General features: G+C 50.7%; 2 protein-coding genes and 1 long non-coding RNA gene across 3 annotated transcripts in view; 1 reads left to right on the top strand and 2 right to left on the bottom strand.

The window, feature by feature from the left end:
* LOC117284418 overlaps positions 1 to 1,606 on the bottom strand; it is an 8,816-nt gene extending 7,210 nt beyond the window's left edge. Inside the window, exons 1-2 of the mRNA XM_033759299.1 lie at positions 1,463 to 1,606; positions 1,268 to 1,324 (exon numbers count right to left, since the gene is read on the bottom strand). Of these exons, the coding sequence (XP_033615190.1) occupies positions 1,268 to 1,324; positions 1,463 to 1,588 (183 nt within the window). The 5' untranslated portion in view covers positions 1,589 to 1,606. The remainder of the gene's footprint in view (positions 1 to 1,267; positions 1,325 to 1,462) is intronic.
* A 240-nt stretch (positions 1,607 to 1,846) lies between these two features.
* Positions 1,847 to 5,660, top strand: LOC104857537. Its single transcript, XR_778881.3, has 5 exons — positions 1,847 to 1,924; positions 3,472 to 3,559; positions 3,664 to 3,800; positions 5,145 to 5,203; positions 5,621 to 5,660. It is a non-coding gene; the product is annotated as an uncharacterized LOC104857537 (long non-coding RNA).
* A 1,091-nt stretch (positions 5,661 to 6,751) lies between these two features.
* Rab7a (RAB7A, member RAS oncogene family) overlaps positions 6,752 to 25,481 on the bottom strand; it is a 64,226-nt gene continuing 45,496 nt past the window's right edge. The window contains exons 2-6 of the mRNA XM_010617473.3: positions 18,141 to 18,201; positions 15,791 to 15,917; positions 9,608 to 9,826; positions 8,910 to 9,038; positions 6,752 to 6,903 (exon numbers count right to left, since the gene is read on the bottom strand). Coding sequence (XP_010615775.1) covers positions 6,808 to 6,903; positions 8,910 to 9,038; positions 9,608 to 9,826; positions 15,791 to 15,917; positions 18,141 to 18,193 — 624 coding nt within the window. The 5' untranslated portion in view covers positions 18,194 to 18,201 and the 3' untranslated portion in view covers positions 6,752 to 6,807. The remainder of the gene's footprint in view (positions 6,904 to 8,909; positions 9,039 to 9,607; positions 9,827 to 15,790; positions 15,918 to 18,140; positions 18,202 to 25,481) is intronic.

Here is a 25,481-nt window from a genome sequence, read left to right as displayed (position 1 = left end):
CCCCGCCCTCGTCTCCATGGAGACGGCGGCGTGCGTGGCTGCGCGCACTTTCTGCCCACCCGGGCTTGCTAGAACTTTCCCCTGTCCAAGTTTTTGGAGGTCCAGAGTCCCAAAGGACGATCCACAGAGTTAATTTTTTTTGTTGTTTTTTTGTTTTTGCCGGGAGTGGTGGCTCACACCTATAATCCCAGCACTCCGGAGCCTGATGCAGGATCTCTGAGAATTCAAGGCCAGCCTGGGCTACATACCGAGACCTTGTCTCAAAATACAAAACAAAATGCGCTCAATGCTCGCCCAGCTGTTTTAAAATTGAATTTTAAAAGCACTTCAGGACCGGGGATTTAGCTCAGTGGTGCCGCGGTGTGCCTCACAAGCACAAAGTACCTAGTTCGATCCCCGGTACCAAAAAAATAAAAGCGCTTCATTCATCGGGCACGGTGGCATATATACCTGTAATCCCAGCTACTTGGGAGGCTGAGGCAAGAGAACTGCAAGCCTGAGGCTAGCGTGGGTAGTAGTGAGTTCAAGGCCAGTCTGAATTACATACCAAGACCCTGTCAGAAAAACAAAAAAATTTTTTTAATAAATTAAAAATCCTTGAGAAGTGAATGCACAGACCGGAAGGTTACCGGGCCTTGCAGCGTGGCTACATCCCAGCCTTTTGTCCTGAGATACGATCTCCCGCAATTGCCCAGGATAGACTCAAACTTGCAATTCTGCATCGGCCTCCCAAGTAGCTGGGATTACAGGTGTGTACCACCGTGCCTGGTGAATGAAGCGCTTTCATTATTTATTTATTTATTTTTATGGTACGGGGATCAAACTCTAGGACCTTGTGGTTGGTTGCAAGACAGGCGTGGCACCACTGAGCTAAATTCCCGGCCTTGCAGTGCTTTTAAAATTCAATTTAAAAAAGAGTAGGCCAGGGGCCAGGGATTTAGCTCAGTGGTTCTGTGGCCTGCCTTGCAAGCGCAAGGACCCAAGTTCAGTCCCCGGTACCTAAATAAATAAATTTTTAAAAAAGAGGGGAAACCAGGCATTATGTGCACAACTGTAATACCAGCACTCCAGAGGCTGAAGGAGGAGGATCGCCATAGGTTCAAGGCCAGCCTGGCATTCATAAAGATACCCTGTGTCAAAAAACCAAAAAGTTAGGGTCGGGGATGTATCTCAGCGGTTCCGCCACCTGCCTTGCAAGCACAAGGACCAGAGTTTGATCCCTGGTACCAAATAAATAAATAGATAAATAGGGCGTGGCAACACATACCTGTGATCCCAACATTCTGGGAGGCTGAGTCAGGAGGATGGCAAGTTCAAATTCAGCCTAGGGATTTTAGAAAAATTAAGGCTAGGTATGTGGCTCAATGCAAGGGCCCTATGTTCCGTCCCCTCCGCCACAAAAAAAAAAAAAAAAAAAAAAAAAAAATTTAAATGCCCTTTGCCAACTCCCCGCATACCTCACCTCCATATGTGGATGAGACGCCTGTCCCCAGGGCTGTGGGGTGCGGCCCTCTCTTCCTCCTCCGTCTTCACGTCTGCTGGAGAACCTGCTGCTCACGGAGGAGCACCAGCTGCCACAGGAGCCCATATACCCGGAAGTTCTCCGGTCCTCTCCCTACTGTGCCCTATACCGCCTATGGCCAGCAGGGCGCGCTCTGGCTTCCCATAACCTCTCGCCCCAAGCCTGGCGCTCCCCCTAGCGCCACTGAGGAGAATAGCAAGGCTGTGGACAGAGGCCAGGCCACCGCCACAGCCCGGGCAGGGATCCAGATCCCCCACGTGACCTGGACAGCTGCAGCGACGTCGTGGACCCTTCCGTGGCCATTTTAACGTCCTCACTGGTGCGCAGCTCAGGAGTCCGTTCCAAGAGCGTTGCCGCCTGCAGGCCCCGGATGGGCTTCACAGCGGGATAAGAGAGTCACAGGTGGGGTGGGGATTTAGCTCGGTGGTTCCACCGCCTGCCTTGAAACCACAAGGTCCCGAGTTCGATCCCCGGTACCAAAAGAAAAAAAAGAGTCATAGCTTCCTCCAGTGACCATATCCATAGACTCTCAGGAGGGGCCAATGAAGAAGAATCCTTCCGTGAGCCTTTTTTAAGACAGAAGGAAGCCAGGCACAGTGATGCCAACCTGTCATGTGACCATATCCATAGACTCTCAGGAGGGGCCAATGAAGAAGAATCCTTCCGTGAGCCTTTTTTTAAGACAGAAGGAAGCCAGGCACAGTGATGCCAACCTGTCGTCCCACCACTTGGGAGGCTGAGGCAGGAGGATCTCAAATTCAAGGCCAGCCTGTGCTACAAAGTGACACTCAAAAGTTTTATTATTATATTTAGCTCCCGTGGGAGGCCCCGGGTTTTATCTCTAGCACTGCAAACCAAATCAAGCCAAGATCTCTTCCCAGACCAGTGCCCTCAGAAGCTCTGAAAGTGGTGCCCAGTAGGGGAGTTTCCTGAGCTCAGGTGCTCGGGTGCTGTGGTCTGAACACGAAGTGTCCCCCAAAGGGGGTGGCAATGTCCAATGCAGTGGTGCTGGAAGGTGACTGGATCACGGGGACGCTGGCTTCATCCAGAACCACCAGTGGTGAGCACACAGCTGAGTGGATGTGGCCCTGGGGACATCTGGCCCCTGCCCCTTCCTCTGGGCTGTTGGTCTGGAGGTGAGCAGTGTTCATCCACCCCACTGTCCCTGCCTCAGGGCCAGCTCCTGGGCCCCAGCTGGGCTGGCTGATGAGAGGCTGGGGCCCCCTTCCCTAGGCCTCCCACAGGGGTGGCAGGTGGCGTTCCTTTCACCACTTCAGGAGGCAGAAGCTGGCAGGAGATACGGGCAGGTGTTCTCAAAGAACCGTGGCCAGAGAAACACCCGTCCCTGTGCTCATCCCCCGTACCCGTCACACTCTGCGGCAGATGGCAGAGCAGTCTGAGCACAGCCTGGGACCCCGACGCAGACCCTATCCAGGTCATCTGCGGCTGCAGGGAGGACGTCCGAGGAGAGGGGACACTTGTGAGGCACAGAGGTGGGGAAGGCAGAGCCTGCATGCAGCAGGGAACAGAGCCAGGCCCTGGTCAGTACAGAGGTAGCTTGGGTTTTGGTGAAGCTCACCCTAATGTTCAGGTTTGCGTCATCTTTGACCTTCTTAGAGGATTGAACCCCAGCGTGCTCTACCACCAAGCTGCATCTCCAGCTAGACTTCAACTCATCAAGTAGCCCAGGCTGCCCTTGATCTCCTGGCAATCCTGCCTCCGTCTTCCTGAGTGCTAGGATCACAGGGGTGTGCCACCAAAGCCAGATTTAACTATTTATTTATTTTTCTTTTGAGACAGGGTCTTGCTTTGTAGTTCAGGTTGGACCTGAACTCACTAGGTAGCCCAGGTTGGCCTTGAACTCATGGTGATCCTCCTGCCTCAGCCTCCTGAGTAATGGGATTACAGGTGTGTGCCACCATACCCAGCCAGCTTTGTTTTGGTTCCAGGGATCAAACTCAGGACCTGGCACCACTGGACTAAACCCTCAGCGCCAGCTTTATTCTTTTGTAAAGGAAATTTTTTGGATTGCTTATGGTTAGTATATAGAACTGCAACTGACTTTTGTGGGTGCATTTTATAACTGCAACTTTATTAAATTAGTTTAATAGCTCTAACAGGTTTTATTCTTCTTTTTGCAGTTCTGGGAACGGAACCCAGGGCCTTATGCTGCTAGCAAGTGCTCTATCACTGAGCTACATCGCTGCCCCACATCCCAGACCCTTGGTGTTTTCTACGAAACACTGTCATCTGTGAAAGATACATCGACCTCTTTCAGGTCTGGATGCCTTCACCTGTCCCTTCCAGAATGCCCAGCAATCTGTTGAATGGAGGCAGCAAAGCAAGCATCCTTGCCTTTTCCCCGATCTTATGGTGGAGGGTTTTCACTGTAATTTACATGTTACCTCTCAAGTAGGCATGGTGTGCACCTGTAATCCCAGCACCAGGGGGGCTGAGGCAGAAGGACTGCTGCAAGTTGAAGGTCAGCGTTTATGGCATGAGTTCAAGACCAGCCCGCACTACATAGTGAGATCTCGTAAACAAAAAGTCGGCTTTGTGGAGTTTGTATGTTGAGGACATTTCCTTTGATCACGAAAGGCTGCTGATTTTATGAAATGCCTTTCCCATGTCAGTGAGATTGTTTGTCTTCCTCTGTCATTGTGATGGGTCCTGCAGTGGGGAGCTGTCTGGCTTCCCAGAAATGAGCGCCCTTGGCTGTGCTCTACGACGCTGCAGCTTCCTTAGCGGCCCAAGACCCAGGGACCTAACAGGGTTTGGTGCTCTCCGCAGCAACCCCAGTCCCTGCCGGAGGCCTGGAGGGGCCATGCCGCTCTGTGGGGCTCCAGCCAAGCCATGCATCTCAAAGGCTGGTGGCAGCTCAGAGCAGGGCACTCAGTGATGGGGGCCCTCCCAAGGCCCAGGAAGAATTCCTTCCTCTAAGGAGGGAGGCAGAGGGGTGTGCCAGGCTGCCCTCGGTTACCCCCTCCCCAGGGTGTGAAGCTCAGAAGCAAAGGAAATCACCGGGAAGATGGTAGCAGCTGTTCACTGGCCTGGTCCCTGGCCAGGGTTCCCCAGCTGGTCTACCTTTGCTATGTATTCCAGGCTGGTGTCAAACTTGTAGCGATCCTCCTGCCTCAGCCTCCTGAGTGCTGGTTGGAGGCTGGCTAACCCAGGAGCCAGGCAGGCGAGGTTCAGATCCTCCATGAGCCATCGGTAGGAGACATTCAGGAGGGGGATGGCAGGGTGGGGGTTTTCCGGGTTTCCTAAGAGAAAGCAGCGATCTGCCTTGGACTTGGTGCTACATTCAGTTTGAGAATGCACACACAGAAGTGGGTCACACAAGACACACAGTGGGCTGTCTTCTGCCTCTGCAAGGGCCTTACATACCTGAGATACTCAGGGTAGTGTATGTGCACCAGTTACACTCTGGCTACATCTTACAATGACCTGGAGATTTTCCTTTCTTCCTCGTAGTAGGGATTGAACCTAGTGCCGTTGGACAGAGCTACCTCCTGGGCCCAGTACATCCTTATTTGTACTGGATAGGTCTCAATTCTGGGCTCAAGCAATACTGCCTCAGCCTCAACAACAGGCAGAATGTTTTTTTTTTTTTTTCTCAAAGACAGCAACAGGAACCTGAGAAGAGGACACAGCAAAGGGCGTAAGGGAGAAATGAGCAAGGTCAGTGGGTGCCTCTGTGAAACCTGGAGGGACCTGCAGGGCGACCCGCCAGCACTTTCCTGAGATCACTCAGGGGCATCTGTTCGGGTGCAGCCGGTGGTTCACACACATCGGGGTCAGCTTTGCTGCTCTCCCTACCATGTGACACCTGAGTGTTAGCCAGTCAGGTGACAATGACACCCACAGCTAGATCTGGCCTGCGGCCACAGCATTCTACGCTGCTCCTCGAGTGGGTGAGGCGGTCTCCACTCAGGTCCACACACCGGGGACGGGCAGCACAGGGTACCTTACACAAGCCCAGGGACAGGGCCCTCCCACCACGTGCCAGTGCAGCGAGGGTCAGCAGGAAGGACAAGGGCAGAGGCGCTTGCTTTGATCTTGTTAAATTTTATTGGCATTGCGTTCATCTCTTTACAGAAGAACTCAGCCTACACCTAACACGTAGACCTCTGAAAAGGTGAGGGGTGTGCTCTGGGCCGGGCTCCCAGCAGGGCACCAGGGCAGGGGCAGAGCTGCGGGCGGGCGGGCAGACTCCAGGTGGGAGAGTGGGGGCAGCAAGGGCTGGGGAGGGACAGGCCAAAGTCTGGAGGGAGCGCCTCTAGGACAGAGGGAAGACACCGGGACAGACGGCCGGCCTTTGCCTGGTCCTTGGCTCGGAAGGGGGAGGCTGACCTAACAGGGGTTCTTGTGTGAAGCGGAAAAAGAAAAGAACCGATAAGGGAGGGTGAGCTTCAACTTCTGAAATGACAGCCAGGGATCCATTGCACACACTGCTGGATTATGCAAATCAACCTTGGGGAAAATCAAGACCCAGCGGAGGTGCAAGCTTTCCGGCTTGAGTCTCTGAGAAGAGGCGCATCGCTCGAGTCTGCTGTACACAATACTGCTGATAGCTGGATGTCGCATCCGGGCCGCCAGCCCCGCCATCCGGAAGGGTCTGACCCTCTGCCTTCCACGCCTGCGTCACAGGACTTCAACACGTCATCCAAGGGTTTCTTACACTAATTTATACATTTTAATTGGTTGCATATATTAACATGTACTATAAGATTCTCTTCTAAGAAGCATTACATAATAAATGGATACTGTAAAAAGATCTGATTAGTTAAAAGTAACAAGCATTAACAGGTACATACAAAACTCAGCCTGATCGACTGGGTGCATTGGGACGAGCAGGGGCACCAGCCTTCCCAAGGGGCCTTCGGGGGCATGGGGACAGGGTGGGTAAAAAAGACCACAAGACCATTAAAAAAATCAGGCAACTAATTAGACACAGATCAACTGTAAACAGTTCTCTCTCCAGTGGACAACAAGCCTACGCTTCCCATGCTGACTGCATGCCAGAACGGTTCCTACAGTGGCTGGCCGCCTGCTGCCAGGCTCGTGGAGGGCGGCGGACCTGTGGGCCACTGAGGCACAGGCTGGTGTGTGTGTGTGTGTGTGTGTGCGCATGTGCGTGCGTGTGGGTGTGGAGGGTGGGGCGGGGTTCCTTTTGGCAGCTGGCTGTGAGATCAATGTCTGTTGTATAGAGAAGAGGGGGCTGTGTTGAAGGCCTAAGTGTGTTCTTGGTTCTGAAGGACTCTGTGCTCGGCGCCTGCCGCCCCTCAGCAACTGCAGCTCTCGGCAGAGGGCTTGGCCCGGTCGTTCTTGTCCAGTTTGATGGGTTCGGGGAATTCATTGTACAGCTCCACCTCTGTCTCCTGGAGTGGGAGAGCAGGGTAGAAGAGCAGTATTAGGACCCGAAGGGAAGGCAGGCCACTCTCCAAGAGCAGCAAGAGGTGGTTGCTGCACGGGAGATGCTGGCAGTGCTCCCTGGATGGCGCGGGGCTGCCAGGACTCAGGCAGACTTCAGGGTGGTCTGCGCTCCCCAAGTGACAAGGCTGGGGTACCAGCTGCCCTGCCACCCCTGCGCCCCGTCTTTCTGGGCTACCACTCTAGCTAGCATCTGGTTTTTTTTCTCTAGAAGCTTAGGAGAGGTCTGGTTCTCAAATGCCTCCAGGTGCGGAGCTGTGCTCTGTGCCTGGCTTTGGAAGGGAAGCAGGGGCTGTTTCTAGTTGAGAGTTCTCTAGGGCTGGGCTGTGGCCCAGAGCAGAACGCTTGCCTGTGTGCCCAGGGCCTGGGTTCCATCCTCGGCCTGCAATAGAAAAACTGTCTAGAAAGAACTATTCACCTCCTATAAAACATACAGCACAGCAGTTTCATGTACTTACAAACTGGGCAGCCATCGCCAGAACATTCATCACCCTAAAAAAGCAGCCTCGCCCTGCCCAACCTTGGCTCTGGCAGTCACTTATGTACTTCCCGTCCCCCAAGTTTCCTCTTGTGGGCTGTTTACCTCCAGTTCGTGGGGGACAAAGCCCAGGGCCTCACACACACTGGGCGAGCACTCAGCCATGCAGCCAAGTCTTAAGCCTAGATATTCCTTTAAGTGGAATCATACAGCATGCGGCCTCTGAACTGTCCTGTTTAGCATCTTGTTACACCACTTACCAGCTCTTTCCTTCTGTTCTGTTTTTTTTTAAACAGGGTCTCACTATGGAGTTGAGACTGACCTGGCGCTGAGTGTGTAGCCCAGGCTGGTCTCGAACTCAGTGATCCTCCTGCCTCAGCCTCCCGAGTGCTGGGATTACAGGCGTGCACCACCACGCCCGGCAATAATCTTTTTATTTCTTTTTTTGGCTTTTGATGTAGTCTGGATTGGCCTTGAACTTACTACGTGGCCCAGGGTGGCCAACTCTCCATAATCCTCCTGCCTCAGTCTCCCGAGTGCTGGAATAACAGGTGCAAGACACCAACACCTGGCTTAGACCATGTCTATTTACTTATCAGTTGGACCTTGTTTCTACTGTCTAGCCATGACAAACAGCAGCATTCTGCAGTCCTCCGGGAGCTAGGAGTGTGTGTGACATGAAAGGCAAAGGACCTGAAAAGGTATAAGACCCTACTGAAGGGTGTTCTACAGGACCTAAAATAACAGCTGCTGGGGGCAGGGTGGCAGGGTCCCTGACGTTCCACACCAAAGCCCTGTCCCACTGCGCCTGTGTCTGGGCCTCACTGTGGGTCCCCAGAGGGTGTTCTCCTCAGGGTACAACTGTCCCTTAGAACACTTAGTCCTGCGTCTCCTGGGGAGGGCGTCCTCAGAAGGAGCTCTTCCCCAGACTTCCCACACTCGCACACACAGAGCCAGGGCTTCCTGCGGGTGGGGACCCTGCCCTTCATGGCCCCCTGTGCTCCCCCAGCACTTGCCTCACCCGCCACCACGTGTGGTGATGCCTCGAGCCCACCTTCACGTGCCACAGTCCCCAGCAGAGCAGCTCCACCCACACCACCTGTCACACCTGTGGTCACGGCCACTGTCGGGAGGAAGGCTGGCTGGAGCTCCAGGACTTGGACTCCTTGCTAACAGTTTCCTTTCCCGTCTGTGTCACTCACTTAACTACTCCCAGGAGGAAAGCGGCACGCTGTGTGAGTTGAAGGAGCGTCTCCTTGTAAAGCAGGGAGGAGACAGCAGCTCAGAGGAAGTGAAAGCCCCAACAGTGCGACGGACAGCAGAGCTGAGACACGGAAGCCATCACGTCACCTCCCCACAGCACAGGAAGAACTCAGGACAGCAGACACACGACGGCCTCAGCCACAGCGCGGGTCTTCCATAGGATCTCGGAGTGGGTGGGCTCCCAGGAAGGCAGCAGACACAGCCAGGACCTACCTGCTTAAGCGCGTTCCGTGCGATCGTCTGGAACGCCTGCTCCACATTGATGGCCTCCTTGGCACTGGTCTCGAAGTAGGGAATGTTGTTTTTGCTGTAGCACCAGGCCTGTGCCCTCTTCGTGGCCACCTGGAGGAGGAAGCAGGGTGCTGCACTGATTCAGGAACAAGGCTGGGTGTCACTTGACACCTGCAGGCCAGCTCAGACCTCTGGTGGCCATAGCTCCCTTACAGCCACTCAAGAGGGAGTGAGGAACCAGCTGGGAGAGAGCACGGTCTCCAGGCTGCCGTGGGCAGCATGGTCTGGGGCTTGTATCCTCCCCATTACTCCTGCCTCATCACCTGCACCGCGCACTCTGGTGCCAGCTCCACTCTCTGCAGCTCCTGCCCCTCACAGCTCGACGCCCCATCCCAGGACTAAGTCTCCGGCGGGTGGCTGAATCGAAAGGGTGCTGTCACTGATGTGTGAGCCCGTCCCCACAGGGACGTGCATCCCAGGCGTGCAGGCGATGCTGCTCACACCCGAGCAGCCTCCTGCACACAAGAGACCCTGGCTGCAGGTGATAAATCAAATCTCCTCCTGCCAAGCACAGAAAGGGAGTCCAGCTCCAAGAGCAAGAGAGCAGCCAAAGCCACCAGGGAAGGGGCCTTCCAGCCAAGCCCCTGACACACCCAGCATCTTCGGTCCTTGGGACTTACTTGTCTGTTTTCGAGGTCAATCTTGTTCCCCAGCACAACAAAGGGGAAGTTCTCCGGGTCCCGGGGGCTGGCCTGGATGAGGAACTCATCCCTCCAGCTGTCCAGGGTCTTGAACGTGTTGGGGGCCGTCACGTCAAACACCAGCACGCAGCAGTCTGCGCCACGGTAGAAGGCCACACCAAGGGACTGGAACCTTTCCTGACCGGCTGTGTCCCATATCTGCGAGAGAAGGACAGTGTTTCCTGGGGACATAGGCAGGGCGCTGCTCTGCTGGTGCTGGGAATGCACCAGTGAGAGGCGAAGGCGTGGGGCCACCTGAGATGGCGACTCCAGAGCTCAGAACAGGGCTCAAGGGCTGCAGTGTCCAGAGCACCCTGCATTCCAGACGGAGTCTGTGTCTATGAGGGTGGCAGGGAGCCCATCTCTGAGCCACCAGAACAGTTTGCGTACTTTTCCGGTGTTGACAATGGAAACCACAGCATGGCGTGTACTAGGCGAGCGCTCACCTGCGAGCCATATCCCCAGTGTAGACATTTTGCAAGCTTCCTCCCTCAACCCCAGGAGTAGCTGGGATTATGTATGTGCATCATGGAGTGCTCAGAGAGGGGGATATTCTCTGGCCATGGGGGACCCCTATACTCTCAGCCAGTAGGGAGGCTAGGGCAGGAGGATGGCAGGTTCTAGGCCAGCTCAGGCAACTGAGCAGGACCCTCCCCCAAAATTCAGAAATCAAAAGCAGTGGGGTGTAGCTCATCCCTAGGGTGAGCATGAGGAAGGCTCTGGGTTTGATCTCCAATACTGCAGAACAAAGCCAACTTAAACCGACAAGCACCATGACAGAAAGAGAGGGAGAGGAGAGAAAGAACTCCAGCGCACACAGCAAAAATGAACAGGTCCCACTGGCCCACTGGGGGCTGCTGTCCTCGGGGCCACGCCAGGTTCAAGAGCAAGGCTGGTGCTGGGTTTGGAGAATCACACCTTCACTCCAGCACCCAGTGCAGCTGAAGCAGGAGTATGAAGGCCCTGGGTTCAATCCCCAGAACGAACAAGAGAGAGACAGAGAGAGAGACAAAAGTTTCTTTTTCTTGGTACCAGTACCACAGAGCTAAACCCCCAGCCCTCCATATTTTTATTTTGAGGCAAGGTCTCACTAAGTCTCTAAGTTGCCCAGGCTGTGCTGGAACTTGCGAATGTCCTGCCTCAGCCTCTCCAAAAGACAGGATTATAGGTATGTGCCAACACATCTGGCTCTAGAACTTGAAAAATGAGACTTGAATCCAGACTTGAACATAACACACACACATACAGAGACTTCATTAGGGAAGTTAGTGTCATGCAAACATCTGGGAAGTAACTAAGCAAAAGCCAAAACGAAAGCCAGACGGAACCTCCAGCCCTGGTCTTCAGCGTCATGCTGCTCTCAGAGCCACGCGGGGGCCTTTCATGCCCCTTTCTACACGTCCCTGTCCTGCAGGACACATGACTCACTCTCCTTTTAGAAGAATACTGCTGCCCATCGTCCATGCTATGAACAGCTCAGGATGACCATGCACACGTAGCGCTCTTCTATCACAAATGGCTTTTAACGGCAGCCCTGGGAACGGGACCCCGGGCTCTGCTACAGAGCCACCCTCAGCCCTTTCCATTTCGAGACAGGCCGGTCTCAAACTCGAGACCCTACCTTAACCTCCCTCGTGGCAGGGATTCCAGGCATGTGTCATGTGGCTTCTTCTAGACAGAACCAAGACTGGCACTACTGAGAACTCTGTCCTCCCAGGAGGACCTGTGGTTATTTGGAATTCACGTACACAGATGTGACCAAGAAACAGCTGAAAAATGGCTGAAACACTGAGGGGCTCTTCCCAACAATTCCCAAAGTTAAATTTTACTTTATTTTTTTTGCGTTTTTTGAGACAGGGTCTCACTATGTAGTTGAGACTGACCTGGAACTCACTATGTAGCCCAGGTTGGTCTCAACTCACAGCGATCCTCCTGCCTCAGCCTCCCAGAGTGCTGGGATTACAGGCGTGCGCCACCACGCTTGGCTTTCCCAAAGTTAATTTAATTTCAAATTTATCAGTGTAAGTCTCTAAGTTGACCAGGCTGTGCAGGAACTTACAGTTGTCCTGCCTCAGCCTCCCTAAAAGGCAGGATTACAGGCGTGTGCCACCATAACCTTTCTCTGACTGGCCTTTTACATTAAAAAATTTTTTTTTCCTTTTTCCCCAGAACCAGGTATCGAACCCAGGACCTTTCACTTTCAAGGCAGGCACAGTGCCACTGAACTAAACCCCAAGCCCAACATTTAAAATATTTTAACAAATATTTTATTTTCTATATTAAAAATTATACCATACATTCATCTATTCACTACTTTGATGTGACAGAACAAACTTCTGAGTGTGACACCAGGCACGGAGCCCCACACCGGCCTGGCCTAAGCACACACTCTGCCACCAGGCTGTGCTCCCCACCCTGAGGTGACCAGCTATGCGGACACCATCGAGGGTTCAGGGTCATCTTCTCCCTCCTTCCTCAGAAGTCAATGGCCTGGGAGACAGCTTACAAACAGCACTCCTCTGCCCATCTCTTCACATCACAGCTGTCCTCTGCTCATGCTCACAGCGGCAGTTAGGACAGGCACTGTGTGGCCCAACACACCGTATGCACCCACCTCAGCTGGCAGCCAAGAGCAACCTTCTATCATCCCTCTCCTGCCCAAGGGGACTCCTCCAGGCCACGGCCAGGACCCTGACACTATGACACTGCCGTCAGCTCTGGGACACAGCTCTGGGACACACTCCCGTCTCCCTACACACCAGCTATTCAGCGGCTCCCTAGCACTTCCCTCTGCCATCCCCAAGGCCGCTTGTCACCTGGGTCGGTGGGCACGCTCCGGGTCTGTCCTGCTGTGCTCTGTCCACATTCTTCTTGTTCAGATGTTTAATGTGGTTATTACCACCTTCAACCTTTTATGATTGTGTTTTCTCTATTCTTTTCTTTTCTTTTTTTTGGTAGCAGGGATCGAACTCAGGACCTCACACTTCCAAGGCAGGCACAATGCCACTGAACTAAATCCATGGCCCTTTTTAAAAACTGTCTGTGTTTTCTCTATTCTAAATGCCAAATGTATGCCGACCTAGCGTAAGTGAGGGAGGTCCTGGGTTCAAGCCTCAGCCCTCCCCTCCCCATTCCATGCCAAAGGATTAAAAAAAAAGTCTATTTTTAGTCAGGTGCAGTGACACATGCCTACTATCTTAGTATTCTGGGAGGCTGAGACAAGAGGATAACAAGTTTTAGTTCCACCTGTACAATTTTGCAATGCCCTGTCTCTAAACACAAAAAAAGGCAGGGATGTCGCTCAGGGCAAAGGCCCTGGGCTCAACTAATCTCTAGTACTAAGAAATAAGAGCCCAAGGGCCAGGGATTTAGCTCAGTGGTTCTGCCGCCTGACTTGAAAGCACAGGGACCCGAGTTCGATACCCGGCCAAAAAAAAAAAAAAAAAAAAAAAAAAAGAGCCTGAGATTTAGGCAGCAGGAGACAGTGATGTAGCCACACACACACCATTGTCCCTGGTTACTCATTACAGTATGTGAGCAGTGGAACACGCCCACTAGCTTCCATACAGTCAGGTCTTGTGAACCATCCACAGGTGACATAAGTATGCACACCAGAGGCTGTATCCAGGTGAATACAAACAGGACATTTAAGGGACTTGACTACCTGGCAGGGGATGGCGTGGGGACACCAAGGGCCAACTACACTAGTTTGGAAGTTACTCTTACCTTTCTCCTTTTTTTTTTCTATTTTATTTTTGTTTTTGCAGTCCTAGGGATTGAACCAGGGCCCTCACACTGAGTTACATCCCTAGACCTTTTGATTTTTAATTCTGAGTAAAGGTCTTGTGACCTACTGTTTTAGCCTCTCAAAATACTGGGATTGCAGACATGTAGCACTGTACCTAGTTTGTGTGTGTATGCGTGTGTGAAACCTAGGGCCTCACACATGCTAGGCAAGTGCACTGCAAGTGAGACATACCCCCAGCTCAGGAAATTATACTTCTGTTTCTTGAGACAGGGTCCCAAATTCACTAAGTAGTCCATGATGGACCCTTCTGCCCCAGCATCCCACGTGTAGAGATTACAGGCTGCATGAACACCTCCACTTGGCTGTAAACTGTTACATACAGAACACAATAATGAATGACAAGCACCACGCTATGCAGTGCTCTAGCATTTATTCATCCTGGGTGACACAAGAAACTGGATTTTGGTTATTTCTTTAAATGAAAACCATTAAATTACCGGGGGGGGGGCTGCTGGTCTTTATTAACACCTGTTTTCTTTCTTTCTTTTCTTTTTTTTGGGGGGTGGGGGTTTGAGACAGGGTCTCACTATGTAGTTGAGACTGACCTGGAACTCACTATGTAGCCCAGGATGGTCTTGAACTCACAGTGATCCTCCTGCCTCAGCCTCCTGAGTGCTCAGATTACAGGCGTGTGCCACCATGCCCAGCTTGTATTCTTTCTTTGATTTTCTTTTACTGTAGAACTGCTAAAAGCCCTTGAAAAGCATGTGAAGATCCCGAGATCTCGGATGACAGCTGGGCGCAGGCTGAAGAAAATCACAAATTCAAGGCCAATCTGCACAACCTCAGTGAAATGGTCTCTCAAAAAAAAAAAAAAAAAAATTAAAAAAGAGGCAGGTGTGGTGGGGCATATCTACAATCACAGCACTCAGGACACTGAGGCAGGAAAATCACTGTGAGTGTGAGGTCAGCCAGGACTATAAAGTGAGTTTAAGGACAACCTGAACTACATGGTGAGTCCCCATCTAAAAAAAAACAAACCAGAAAACGTGGGTGACATCTTGCCCAGAGACAGTTTTCATTAGCTTCTCGCTTCCAGTCTCAACCTGGCTTCACCTCCTTCACCTCCTTCACCCACAGTCCAAGGCATGGGCTCCTCGGGGCAGCACAGGGCCAGGCAGGGCCAGGCAGGAACCCCCGAGAATACCCAACTCAGCAGGGCCATGACGCACAGGACCAAATTCTCAAACTCTGCTGTTGGAGACAGAGACTGTGCTGCCCCTCTGTGGCCTAACTGCTGGCCCCAGATCTGTCACCTGTCCTCCTCTCTCACTGCTCTTAGGGATTGTGCCTTTGATCTTCTGCAATTTTAAGTTTTCTCCTAGGAAATTTGCTTGGCTCTGAGAATTTACTGTGTTTCTGTGGCTGTGTATAATCCAGAGGCTAACTGTTGATTACTTTATTTCAGTAGTCGCTTTTCATTTAATGAAGATCTGTTTTCCATACCCTCATTTTATAGCGTCTTTTCCCACTGTAGTTTCTATTTCCTCCAGAACTCTTTGTCATTATGAATGTTTCTCCTGAAATACATTTCCTCGTTAGCTATACGCATATCTTCCCTAGTTTCAGGGTGTCCCTATGGAGTTGTCTTTGCTACATTAACTCTTCAGACAAGATTTCCATTCCTGGCAGAGTATGGACTGTGGACAACGGGACCATGAGGCCCCCAACCTGCCTTGTCCACCTCCTCAGCCTGAGAGTCCCAGCCCTACTTTCTGAGCCTCCCCAATGGTGGGTGGGTGTACAACTTAGCAGTGCAGCAAGGTCCTGGCTCCAACCCCCAGTGCCACCAAAAAAAAAAGCAGATCAAAAAGTGAAGACATTTCGGAACACAGGCGGGAAGGTGTAAGATGCCAGATTTAGCAAAAACCAAAACCCCAAAGCCAAGACAAACTAAAACAACAAAAAACCCAGGAAGCCCAGTTAAACCTGAATTTCATAAAACTCATCACCCAATTTTAGTGTATCCAAGTTCTAATTAGGGTTGAGGTGTGGCTCAGTGGTACAATACCTTGTTTTCAATGGTGCTGGGAATGGAACCTAGAACTTCAGGCACACCAGAAATGTGCTCTACCACTGAGATATATCCCTAGCCTGAGGAAGTACAACTCTCTGTGTGCAGGATCCCCTAGGTCCATTCTTAGTGCCACAAAACGGGGGTGGGGTGAACTTAACCCAGTTGTCTGGTGTGTGTTTGATAATCCCGCCCATAGCCAACTACCCACAAATACAACTGTGAGGTCTGAGGGCACGGAAGGAAAATGCCGAGGTAGCAAGCAAGGTGAGCTGGCAGTCATAGCGGGAGGCAGGCCTACCTGCATGGTGACTAGTCTGTCATCCACCATCACCTCCTTGGTCAGGAAGTCTGCTCCTATTGTGGCTTTGTACTGGTTACTGAATTTCTTGTTCACATACTGGTTCATAAGTGATGTCTTTCCGACCCTGAAATTGGAGAAAAACCACAAGTCTGAGTCAAACAGGAAAGGACTGAAACTGACCTAGGCATGTGCAACTTTATAAGGAACCTGCCAGTCCTGAAAGAGGAGGAGAAAAAGGAGGAGAAGGAGGAACTACCCTCACTAGCTGGGCAGTGCCAGCAAATGCCAGCAGCACCCCAGTCACACTGTACTTTCTCCTGGGTAAAAACACAGCGTGGGGGTGGAGCTCGGTGGAGCGCCCTGGCTTAGCACAATAAGGCCCCCGGGGTGCGGGGGGCAGCATTGGGGTGGGGAGAAAATAAGAGTCCTGATGTGTGCCAGATGCTGATTAAGTTCTAGTATGGGCTACTCAGTGGTAGAACCTAGTATCATTCTTTCCCCTTCCAGAAGGATGTCAGCAACTATCTTCTAAAAGAAGCTGCAGTAATAAGATCGCTCCACTATTCCAAAAACATCCCTGCAGTCTGCAGTGTTTCCCTCTTTGGTGGCTGTTACTTAGCTTGATGCACTGAGGCTGCCGGGACGAGCATGCTGCCCTGGAGTTGGAAATGCGACGTGGAGAAAACACCCACCGGTGTCATCAATGAGTCCACTGCAAGGCACGCTCTGCCCAAGGCCTTTCCCCCACAAAGCTCATAGGAAATGGCACGTGGCCTTTTCCCAGCCAAGGCCAGGGCAGCCTGAAGATAACACAGGAGCCCCCGAGCCAACAGCACCACCTGTGTCCCTCAGATGGACAGGTCATCTTCATTCATGGGGTCCCCGGATGGACAGCACCACCGCAGCTCACTCCACCCAGACCAGAGCAGCCAGGAGGGGAAGAGTGAATGCTGCAGCAGGAGCCGCAATGGGACAGGGCCAGCTCCTTCTCCACAGGCCCGTCTGGCAATGCAGGCCAAAGGGTCTGTCCGTCCTGACAGTGCAGGAGTGTGGCGGGGAGATACGGGACAAGGCACTCAAACCCCACCCCACTGATTTGGGGCTGGGCAAACACTAGCTTATTAAAAGGCTCCCAAGCAGTTCATATAAGCCAGCCAAGAAAGAAAAATCACTGACTTCTTGAAGCAAAGGAAGGAGGGAATTTTGAGTTGCTTTTTTTGGAGGGGCGGTGTACCGGGGATTGAACTCGGGACCTGTGTTTTCAAGGCAGGCAGTGGAACCACTGTGCTAAATCCCCAGCCCCAAGGGAGGGGATTTTGAGACACAAGGGCATACCTGTCTATATTTTTATTATTTTGAAGATAAGAGTCTTGCTATGCTGCCCAGGAAGGTCCTGAATTCCTGGGTTCAAGTGACTGTCCTGCCTCAGCCTCCTGAGTAGCTGGAACTACAGGTGTGTATATAATATTCAGCTTATTACTGTTGTTTTATTTTATTTTTAAAAATTGATTGATTGATTGTTTTTTGAGACATGGTCTCACTATGTAGTCATGACTGACCTAGAACTCATTATGCAGCCTAGGCTGGTCTCAACTCACAGCGATATTCCTGCTTCAGCTTCCCGAGTGCTGGGATTACAGGCGTGCGCCAACCACAACTGGCTTATTTATTACTGCTATTTTAAAAAGATATGTAAGCCTCCAATGAGGTACAGCTACCTTGATTGGTCACCACCGAGTCATGTCAGACACCAGAAAAGCCTACTAGTCAGTTGCTCAAGAGTTAGTACAGATCTAAAAGCAGAAGCCAGGTCCCCCCACCCCTACACAGGCCTGACCAGGCACAGGAGGCAATGTACCCGCACCTAGGCAAGAGCCAGAGACAACCCCTCTGCGGCAGTGGCAATGCACAGGCATAAGCAGGCCTCCCAAGGCTGAATAACTCAAGAGCAAAGGGGCTTCATGAAAATGCCCACATCAGCTGAGTTCAATCAGCCACCTGTCCCCCTACCGATCATGCTATGAAAGCCACATAGGCTATGAAGATTGCACAGTAGGAGGTCATTCCTACTGGAAGAAATCATTCTGCTGTACACCAACAGCAGGAGAGGAAGAGCCCAGAGTAGGACACAGTGATGTCCGCCAGCCCAGGGATGGAGGGAACATGGCAGAGACACCCCCGAGAGTGAGGCTCAAGCTCTAAGCCAACACAATGGCTCAAATACAGATGGACACAGTGAGGGATTTAGCTCAGTGGTGCCACCACCTGCTCACAAGCGCAAGGTCCCAAATTTGATCCTGGATATTATTAAAAACAAAAACAAAAACAAAAACCAGGAGACACTTACCCTGAATCACCCAGGATGATAACCTTTAGTAACACTTTCTTCCTCGAGGTCATCCTTCAAACTGCAGGAGAAAGGAGAAAGCACAGTGAGCAAAGACCAGCAGGAGGAAATGCCCCTTGACACAGCTCTAGGCCGTCAAGACCCTTCTGATAAAGGTCCCATCACCAGAACTTGGGTCCAGTGAGCTTAGGGGGCAGGGGGGAGAGGGGAAGGAGAGAGGAAGGCAGCAGGCGGGAGGCTGTGGGCTGCAGTCTCCCGTTCCATCGTTTGGTGGGCCCAACAGAATCAAAGCTCTAAGCCTCCCTGGCAGATCCAGGCCCTGTGAAGCACCCATGACAGAAAGGCCACTGCTAGATCTGAAGCACGGCCTCTCCCTGTTCTCTACCCTGCTGGGCCACGTCACTTCCCAGCACAAGCAGCACACACACCATCCTTACACTGTGTTTGTCTGTCCTCTCCTCGAGGCCAGGGTCACTCCCTGGGGTATGCTTGCTGCCAACGAAAGAACCTTAAATGCAGGCTCTGTGGACAACAATGCTGAAGTTGCAGCTGATGGATCCCTCTTTGCAGAAACTGGCAGCCTTCCCTGCCCGGTCACGGTGCCACTCTTTCCTGGCACAGGTCACGCCAGCCTATGGACTCACATGGAAAGCAGTCTAACCCTAACGGGGTCTTCTCAGTCGCCTGAGCCTGCTTTAATGACTTCCAGAAAAACTACGTATTAGCTGACTAGAACCTGGTAAGCAGCAGGTAAGTACTGGCTGCTAGTATTTTTAAATGTGCCTAAAGCAGAGATGAATAAAAATGAAACCGAGGCCAGCAGGCAAGGAGAAAGAAGCAATAGACCACGGGGTTGAGGCCAGAAAATTGAGCCTCACTTCTTTTCCTGACACTCGGTTGTCACCTGCTCTTTCCCAGCAGGTGGTGATGGCCTGGACAATGGGACAGGACACGTTAGACCCCACTGCTGACTGGCAGGGCAGGGTCAGGTAAGGGCCCTGTGCCCAGAAGGGACCTCCACGATTTCCAAATCCTTCTCTGGCTATGAGGACAGTGTGGGAAAGGGACCCAGGCCTCGTGACCACCCATGAAGGTGAGTGATACTGTCTCAATACCCAAGGCTGCGAGCCATGGCTGGCCTAGGAAGACTCTGCATCTCAGCTGCCTGGCTTTGCCCAGACAGCTCCTCATGAGTAGGGGCAGCAGAAGATGGCCTCCGTCTTCTTTGGTCCTAGCTGGGTCTTTTCAATCAGCAGTGAGGCAGAGCCTGTACCCTTACTGAGCCCCTAATTATATGGAGCCTCACTGCCTCTCCCCCTGCCAGGGACTCACTGCAAGGTGGAAGCCACACATGGCACCAAGGCGAGGCCCCGAGCCAAGGATGAGCCATCTGCAGAGATGAGCAACTCTGCAAGCTGTGCTGGAGAATGCACACGAGCTTGCTGCCTGTTGTGTGGGGAGGCTCCCACTACCTGTCACCAATGTCCCGGCAGGCTGATGCTGCCTGCTAAGGCTCCAGAGGAGGAGGACTGCGCCTCTGCCTCTGCACTCCCTCAGGACCCATCTGTGCCTGTTTCCTTCCTGAGTCCTGGCCCTCACGAGCCACTAGCAGTATCCACATGGCACCAAACACAGCTGACCCTCTTGTGCGGGGGATGTGCCACTCCAGGCCACTTTCCTCACCTCTGAACCCCAGCAACAGTGACCCCAGAAACTCTGAGGCCGCCCAAGCCCTTCAGATACTGCTACTGCAGTGGCCCATGCCCATGTTCCTCCTTTACCACAGACTAGGGAGAACCTCCGACCTGGCTGGGAGATGCCCGGCACCAGGGTGGGGTGGGAGACCACGGGCAGTGCCTGGCAGCAGATGCCCAGGCTCAAGGAGACCGGACCCCGGCCCCTCCCGAGTGAGCAAGCTCTCCACAGGGCCCCATGGACTCCTATGACAATGACGGATGCATCCAGCACAGCAGGCACCTTGCCCCATGAAGCCCACACAACCCGTCCCTCAATAGCCAGTGGTGATGTGCCAACCAGCGACGCGGACTGCATCAATAGGGCACTGAGTCTACCTGGTCCAAAGGGAAACAAACAGCTAGAAAGGGAACCAAAGGCCACATTCTCAGGCTGGGCAAAGGGTTCTGTCCACCAGAACACACAGGTGGTATCGAGTCGAACTTCAACATCTCACAGACTTCTGCTAGCTCACTGCTTTAAGAACGTTCCAATTTTTACTGTACCCACTACCGTAGTGGTTCACTGGGGTACAGAGATTAAACAACAGAAATTATGTTTTTACTGGGATGAAGAAAATCTGAATAATAGACATTTTTAAGTAGGAAACCTTAGTATAATGAGATAACCTCTCCCCTATTAAAAAAAAATGCTAGTAAGCTGAGCATGATGGAAGACCCACTCATTACGCCAGCACTAGGGAAAGCTGAGGCAGAAGGGTAGAAAGGTCAAGGCCAACCTGGGCATGGTGGCATACACCTATAATCCTAGCACTCAGAAGGCTGAGGTAGGAGGATTCCTCCAATTCGAAGGCCAGCCTGGGCTACATACTGAGTTCCAGGGCCAGGGATTCTGCTCAGTGGTTCTGCTGCCTGCCCGCCTGCCTGCCTCACAAGCATAAGGTCCTGGGTTTGATCCCTGGTACCAAAACAAAACAAAACCATAGTGAGTTCCAGGTCAGCCACAACTACACAGTGAGACACTGTTTCAAAAATATAAAAGTTCAAGTCCAGCTTGGAAAAGGATTGGGAGTGAGAGCTGGCAGTGAAACTCAGTGGCACAATGCTATCTATGCCTAGCTTGTGTGAGGCCCTCAGTTCAATTCTTTCTCCCAGAAGAAAGAAAAGAAAAGAGAGAAAAAAAAAACACCCCCTAATTGTTTTTACTTAATGAAATAGCTCTAACTATATTCTAATTGCATTCAAAATGAATGTATAGTAAGCCTCCCCCCTTTCTCTCCACCATAGATAGTAAAGGCAGGGGATTTGCCCTAATTGCCTTAGACAGTAGGTTACAGTAGCAAGCTGGACATGACCGTACACTTCTAGCCCCAGCTACTGAGGAAGCTGAGATAGGAGGACTGCTAGAGCCCAGGAATTTGGGGTCAGCTTGGACAATACAGTGAAAGTGAGAGTCTTTCTAAAAAAACAGAAACAAAAACAAAGACAACAAAGCAAAGCAAAACACAGCACTACACAGTATACATAGTGTGAGGTGGGAATAAGACGAAATAGATCTGTGAAAGAGACTTCAGAAATCTGACATTTTTTCTTTTCAGTGCTGGTGATTTAATCCAGGGCCTCATCCATGCTAGACAAGTGCTCTATCACTGGCTACATCCTTAGTCCTTTTCATTTTGCCCTTAATATTGAGATCTTTCTGCCTCAGCCTCCTGGGTTGCTAGAATTACATGTATGTGCCACCATGGCTAGCTAGAAATTTTAAAAAAAAAATTTGTTTTTGGTACCGGGGATCAAACTCAGGTTCTTGCACTTATAAGGCAGGCAGCGGAACCACTGAGCTAAATCCCCGGCCCTAGAAATGAGTAATTGACAAATATAATATTATAAGGTTCAGGTAAAAAAAAAAAATGGACAATTCACCAAGTGGTGAGAGCCAGAAATTTCAATGAGAGTTAAGATCCCTGTACTTTATCTTTCAAAACAAGATTTCCAAAGGAGTTAAAGACTAAAACATTAAAGTGATTATAAATGAAGTGAAAGGGATACACACAAATATTAACAAATTTACCTGGGTAGCGAAATGACAAAGTGTGGTTTCCTCATACAACATGAGCTTACTGCAACTTTTTGAGGAGGAGGTTATCCCCCCCACGCCCCGTACTGGGAATCAAACTCAGGACCTTGTGCTTGCAAGGCAGGTGCAGTGCCACTGAACTACCTCCCAGCCCAACTAAATAAGCACACAGAACTTCTCCATAGGAAGCGGCCCAAGCAGAAGTGACTACACAATATCTATTGGCAATTTCTGCTTCTGTTACCCATTTCTTGGTGTGTCTCCCCACCCCCTTCTGTGATACCAGGGTGGCTCAAAATCAGGATCTTGCACTTGCAAGGCAGGCGCAGTGCCACTGCACTAAATCCCCAGCCCCTTCTTTTGTTGGATTTTGAGACAGGGTCTCCCAATGTAGTGCACACTGGCCTCGAACTAGTGGCAACCCTCCTACATGCTCCACCATGCTCTGCGCGGCTACTTTTTTTGTACAGGGGGATCGAACTCAGGACCCTGCACTTGCCAGGCAGGTGCTGTGCTGCTGAGCTACATCCCCAGCACCCCTCCCATACAATTTTATTACCACTTTCAGGGTGTCCCAGGACTTATAGTATCATTTAAAATCCTACCACCTGAGATTTCTAACTGGCAAACAGTTCTCCAAAGCAGACAACTTCCCCTAGAGGAGTCTGCAGCAGGCTGAGCAGAAAAGAAAGGGTTTCATGGGGCTTGAGCCTTGGCCTTGGCCCTGGTACAACAGGTCTGCAGGTAGCATATGGCGATGTTTGATGTTTATGTGTGAAGAATTGTGGAGCAACCACTGCTGTCTGGAGATACATCTGGAGACCAGGAACAGCAGATGAGAAGCCAAGTTCCCCTCCATCTGCTGCAGCCACCGCCCTCACCTCTGAGGTAAAGCGGGCCAAGCAGAATGGCAACAGCTGCAGGTGAACAGTCAGGGTGCTGGCCAGGCACAGGTTAGCGAGGCCAGACAGGGACAAACAGGAGGGCAACGAGGACCAACAACCTGGGCAACAGCAGATCTGGCTCCTGAGGTAAACAGGCCTTGCTCTGGCACAGCTCACTGCCAGCAGTGACTATTCCCACTACTTTTACACATCAATCGTTCATAAAAGGATTAAATGCAATTCAGCCAGGCTTGGTGGCACATGCCTGTAATCCCAAGCATTCAGGAAGCTGAGGCAGGAGGCTCATCATTGTGAGTCGAGATCAGCTGGGGCTACACAGTGAGTTCCAGGTCAGTCTCAACTACATAGTGAGACCCTGTCTCAAAAAACAAACATCCAAAAGAATTAAAGGAATCATAGCACAGTGATATGTGTGCACCAATTTTTATAGTGGCACAGTTTGTAATAGCTAAATCTTGGAAACAGCCCATTTTGCCCATCAGTTGGAAATTGGATAAAGAAGATGTGGTTTTTCTATAAAATGGAATACTACTCAGCCATAAAGAATGAGAAATTAGATTCATTCATAGGAAAATGGATACATATTGAGGATATACTCCTAAGTGAAATAAATAAGTCACACATGTGTAAATACCGAATAGTTTCTCTGGTGTGAAAAGCTATAATAGTACATAAGATCCTAATGAGATAACGGACCATGTGAAATAGGAAGAAAAGGGCTAAAGGTATAGGGAAAATGGGAAGTGTGGGGAAAAGGTAATAAGGGAAAAAAAATATGACAAAATGGAAATAAAGTGTTTGTAAATGGGGAGGGGAGGAGGGGGTGAAGGGAGGGCAGGGACATGGGGAAAAAAATGAGAATCAAGACCTGTCATGTAAAGGTACAAGATCACAATAATGAATGTAACGGTACTGTATACCTAAAATGTACCAATAAACTCAATAAAAACAAACAAACAAAAAGATTAAATGCAATTCACACTTTAAAAAAAAATAGAAATACCTACGGAAAAAAACCAAGAATGGAAAAACTGATTTTTGTTCATGAAAACACTTTGATAGGGGCTGGAATGTACCTCAGCAACAAAATGCTTCTAGCACTGGAAGGACCATGGTTCGATGCTCAGTACCACAAAAAAGATTTTTTTAAAAGGCAAACAACCTAACTGACAAACTTCTGCGGCAACTGTGTCTTGGAAGGCTCGATAATCATCTCTGGCTATCTCTGATAATCAGACTCTGACTAGAGGGTGAACAAGACTGTTTTGCTACCACAGAAATTTGAAGTTACAAACACGTAGCAGATGCCAGGTGTGGTGGCATACAAACTTGCAAACCCAGCACTCAGGAGGCTGACACAGGAGGACTGTCATCAGTGCAAGGCCAGCCTGGACTGTACAGTGAGACCATGCCTCAAAACAAAATAAAATCTAGCACAGACCTAACAAGGAGATCTAAGTAAAAAATGTTTGTGAATTTGATAAAAATAGGAAGTTCCTATGTGCAGTTTGAGAATGAATGAGAGGGAGAGATAATACAACTGTGCATGTGAGCTCCAGTCCTAGAAGGACTCAGGTGACTGTGAGCACCTGGCCAATCCAACCCAAGTGGCAGCAGGAGCAGGTGAACCCCTGCAGAGGCACCATGACAGGCCAGGAGGTGAACCCAAAGTGACCTCAACACCACCATCCAGGGGAGGGTAGGAAGGAAACATGGAGAATCAGGAAATCTCAGAAACCAGGCTTTCCCAGTGCCCTCGCGAATCCAGATGACAAGTGAAGGAAGACAAGAGCTGCGTGTGCCTGGGGAAACTAAGTAACTCTGCCCCCAGCTTGCCCTCCCGGTGCTGCTCCTCTGGGAAACAGAGGGTCCTGACACTCAATGCCACAGGCCTTGACACACACTAAGTGTGAGGTTCAGGTGGCCACTTTAAATCCCGATGGTCAGCACATTCAGGAAAAAACTACTTGGCAGGAACATGATGGACAGGGTTGATGTGAAAATAAAAATGACTTAAAATTTCTATGCCCAGGGCCAGGGATTTAATTCAGTGGTTCCACAGCCGGCCTCACAAGTGTAAGGTCCCAAGTTTGATCCCTGGTATGGGAAAAAAAATAAAATAAATTTCTATGCCCAAAGGAAAGGCAAGGAAAACAGTATCATGCACACCTTGAGGCCATGTGCAAGCTTAACTAGCACATCACTTCTCTTATATGAGAAACTCAAAATATAATTTTTAAAAACAAAAGACAATAGGAAACAGGGAGATAAGATCTTTTGTAAATGGGAAGGGGATGGGGGAGTGAGGTAAAGAGAACCTAAAAAGAATCAAGATCTCAAGATCCTAGAAAAAGACAATGAAAGCAACAACACCATGAGGCCCAACAGAGCAAATCAAATAGGCAAGGCAAGAAACTAAAAGGAGGTGAAAAAGTAAAGAGTCAACAAAAGGCCAGTAACATGTCAATAATAAGTCAGTACATATCAGTTATAACCAGCAATGTCAATGGCCTCAACGTAGCAATCAAGAGAAATAGACTGGCAAAGTGGAATAAGAAGCAAAATCCAACTATATGTTGTACACAAGAAACACACCTAGTGCAAAAAGAAGCCCATAAGACTGAAAGTGAAAAGATAGAAAACAATTCTCCATGTCAGGAGACCA

Source organism: Fukomys damarensis, unplaced genomic scaffold (genome assembly GCF_012274545.1).
Source record: "Fukomys damarensis isolate Sample0158 unplaced genomic scaffold, DMR_v1.0_HiC HiC_scaffold_37, whole genome shotgun sequence".
In the NCBI taxonomy this organism is placed as follows: Eukaryota; Metazoa; Chordata; class Mammalia; order Rodentia; family Bathyergidae; genus Fukomys; species Fukomys damarensis.
The sequence above is the reverse complement of the archived record's forward strand: the minus strand, read 5'-3'. Positions and strand labels throughout refer to the sequence as shown.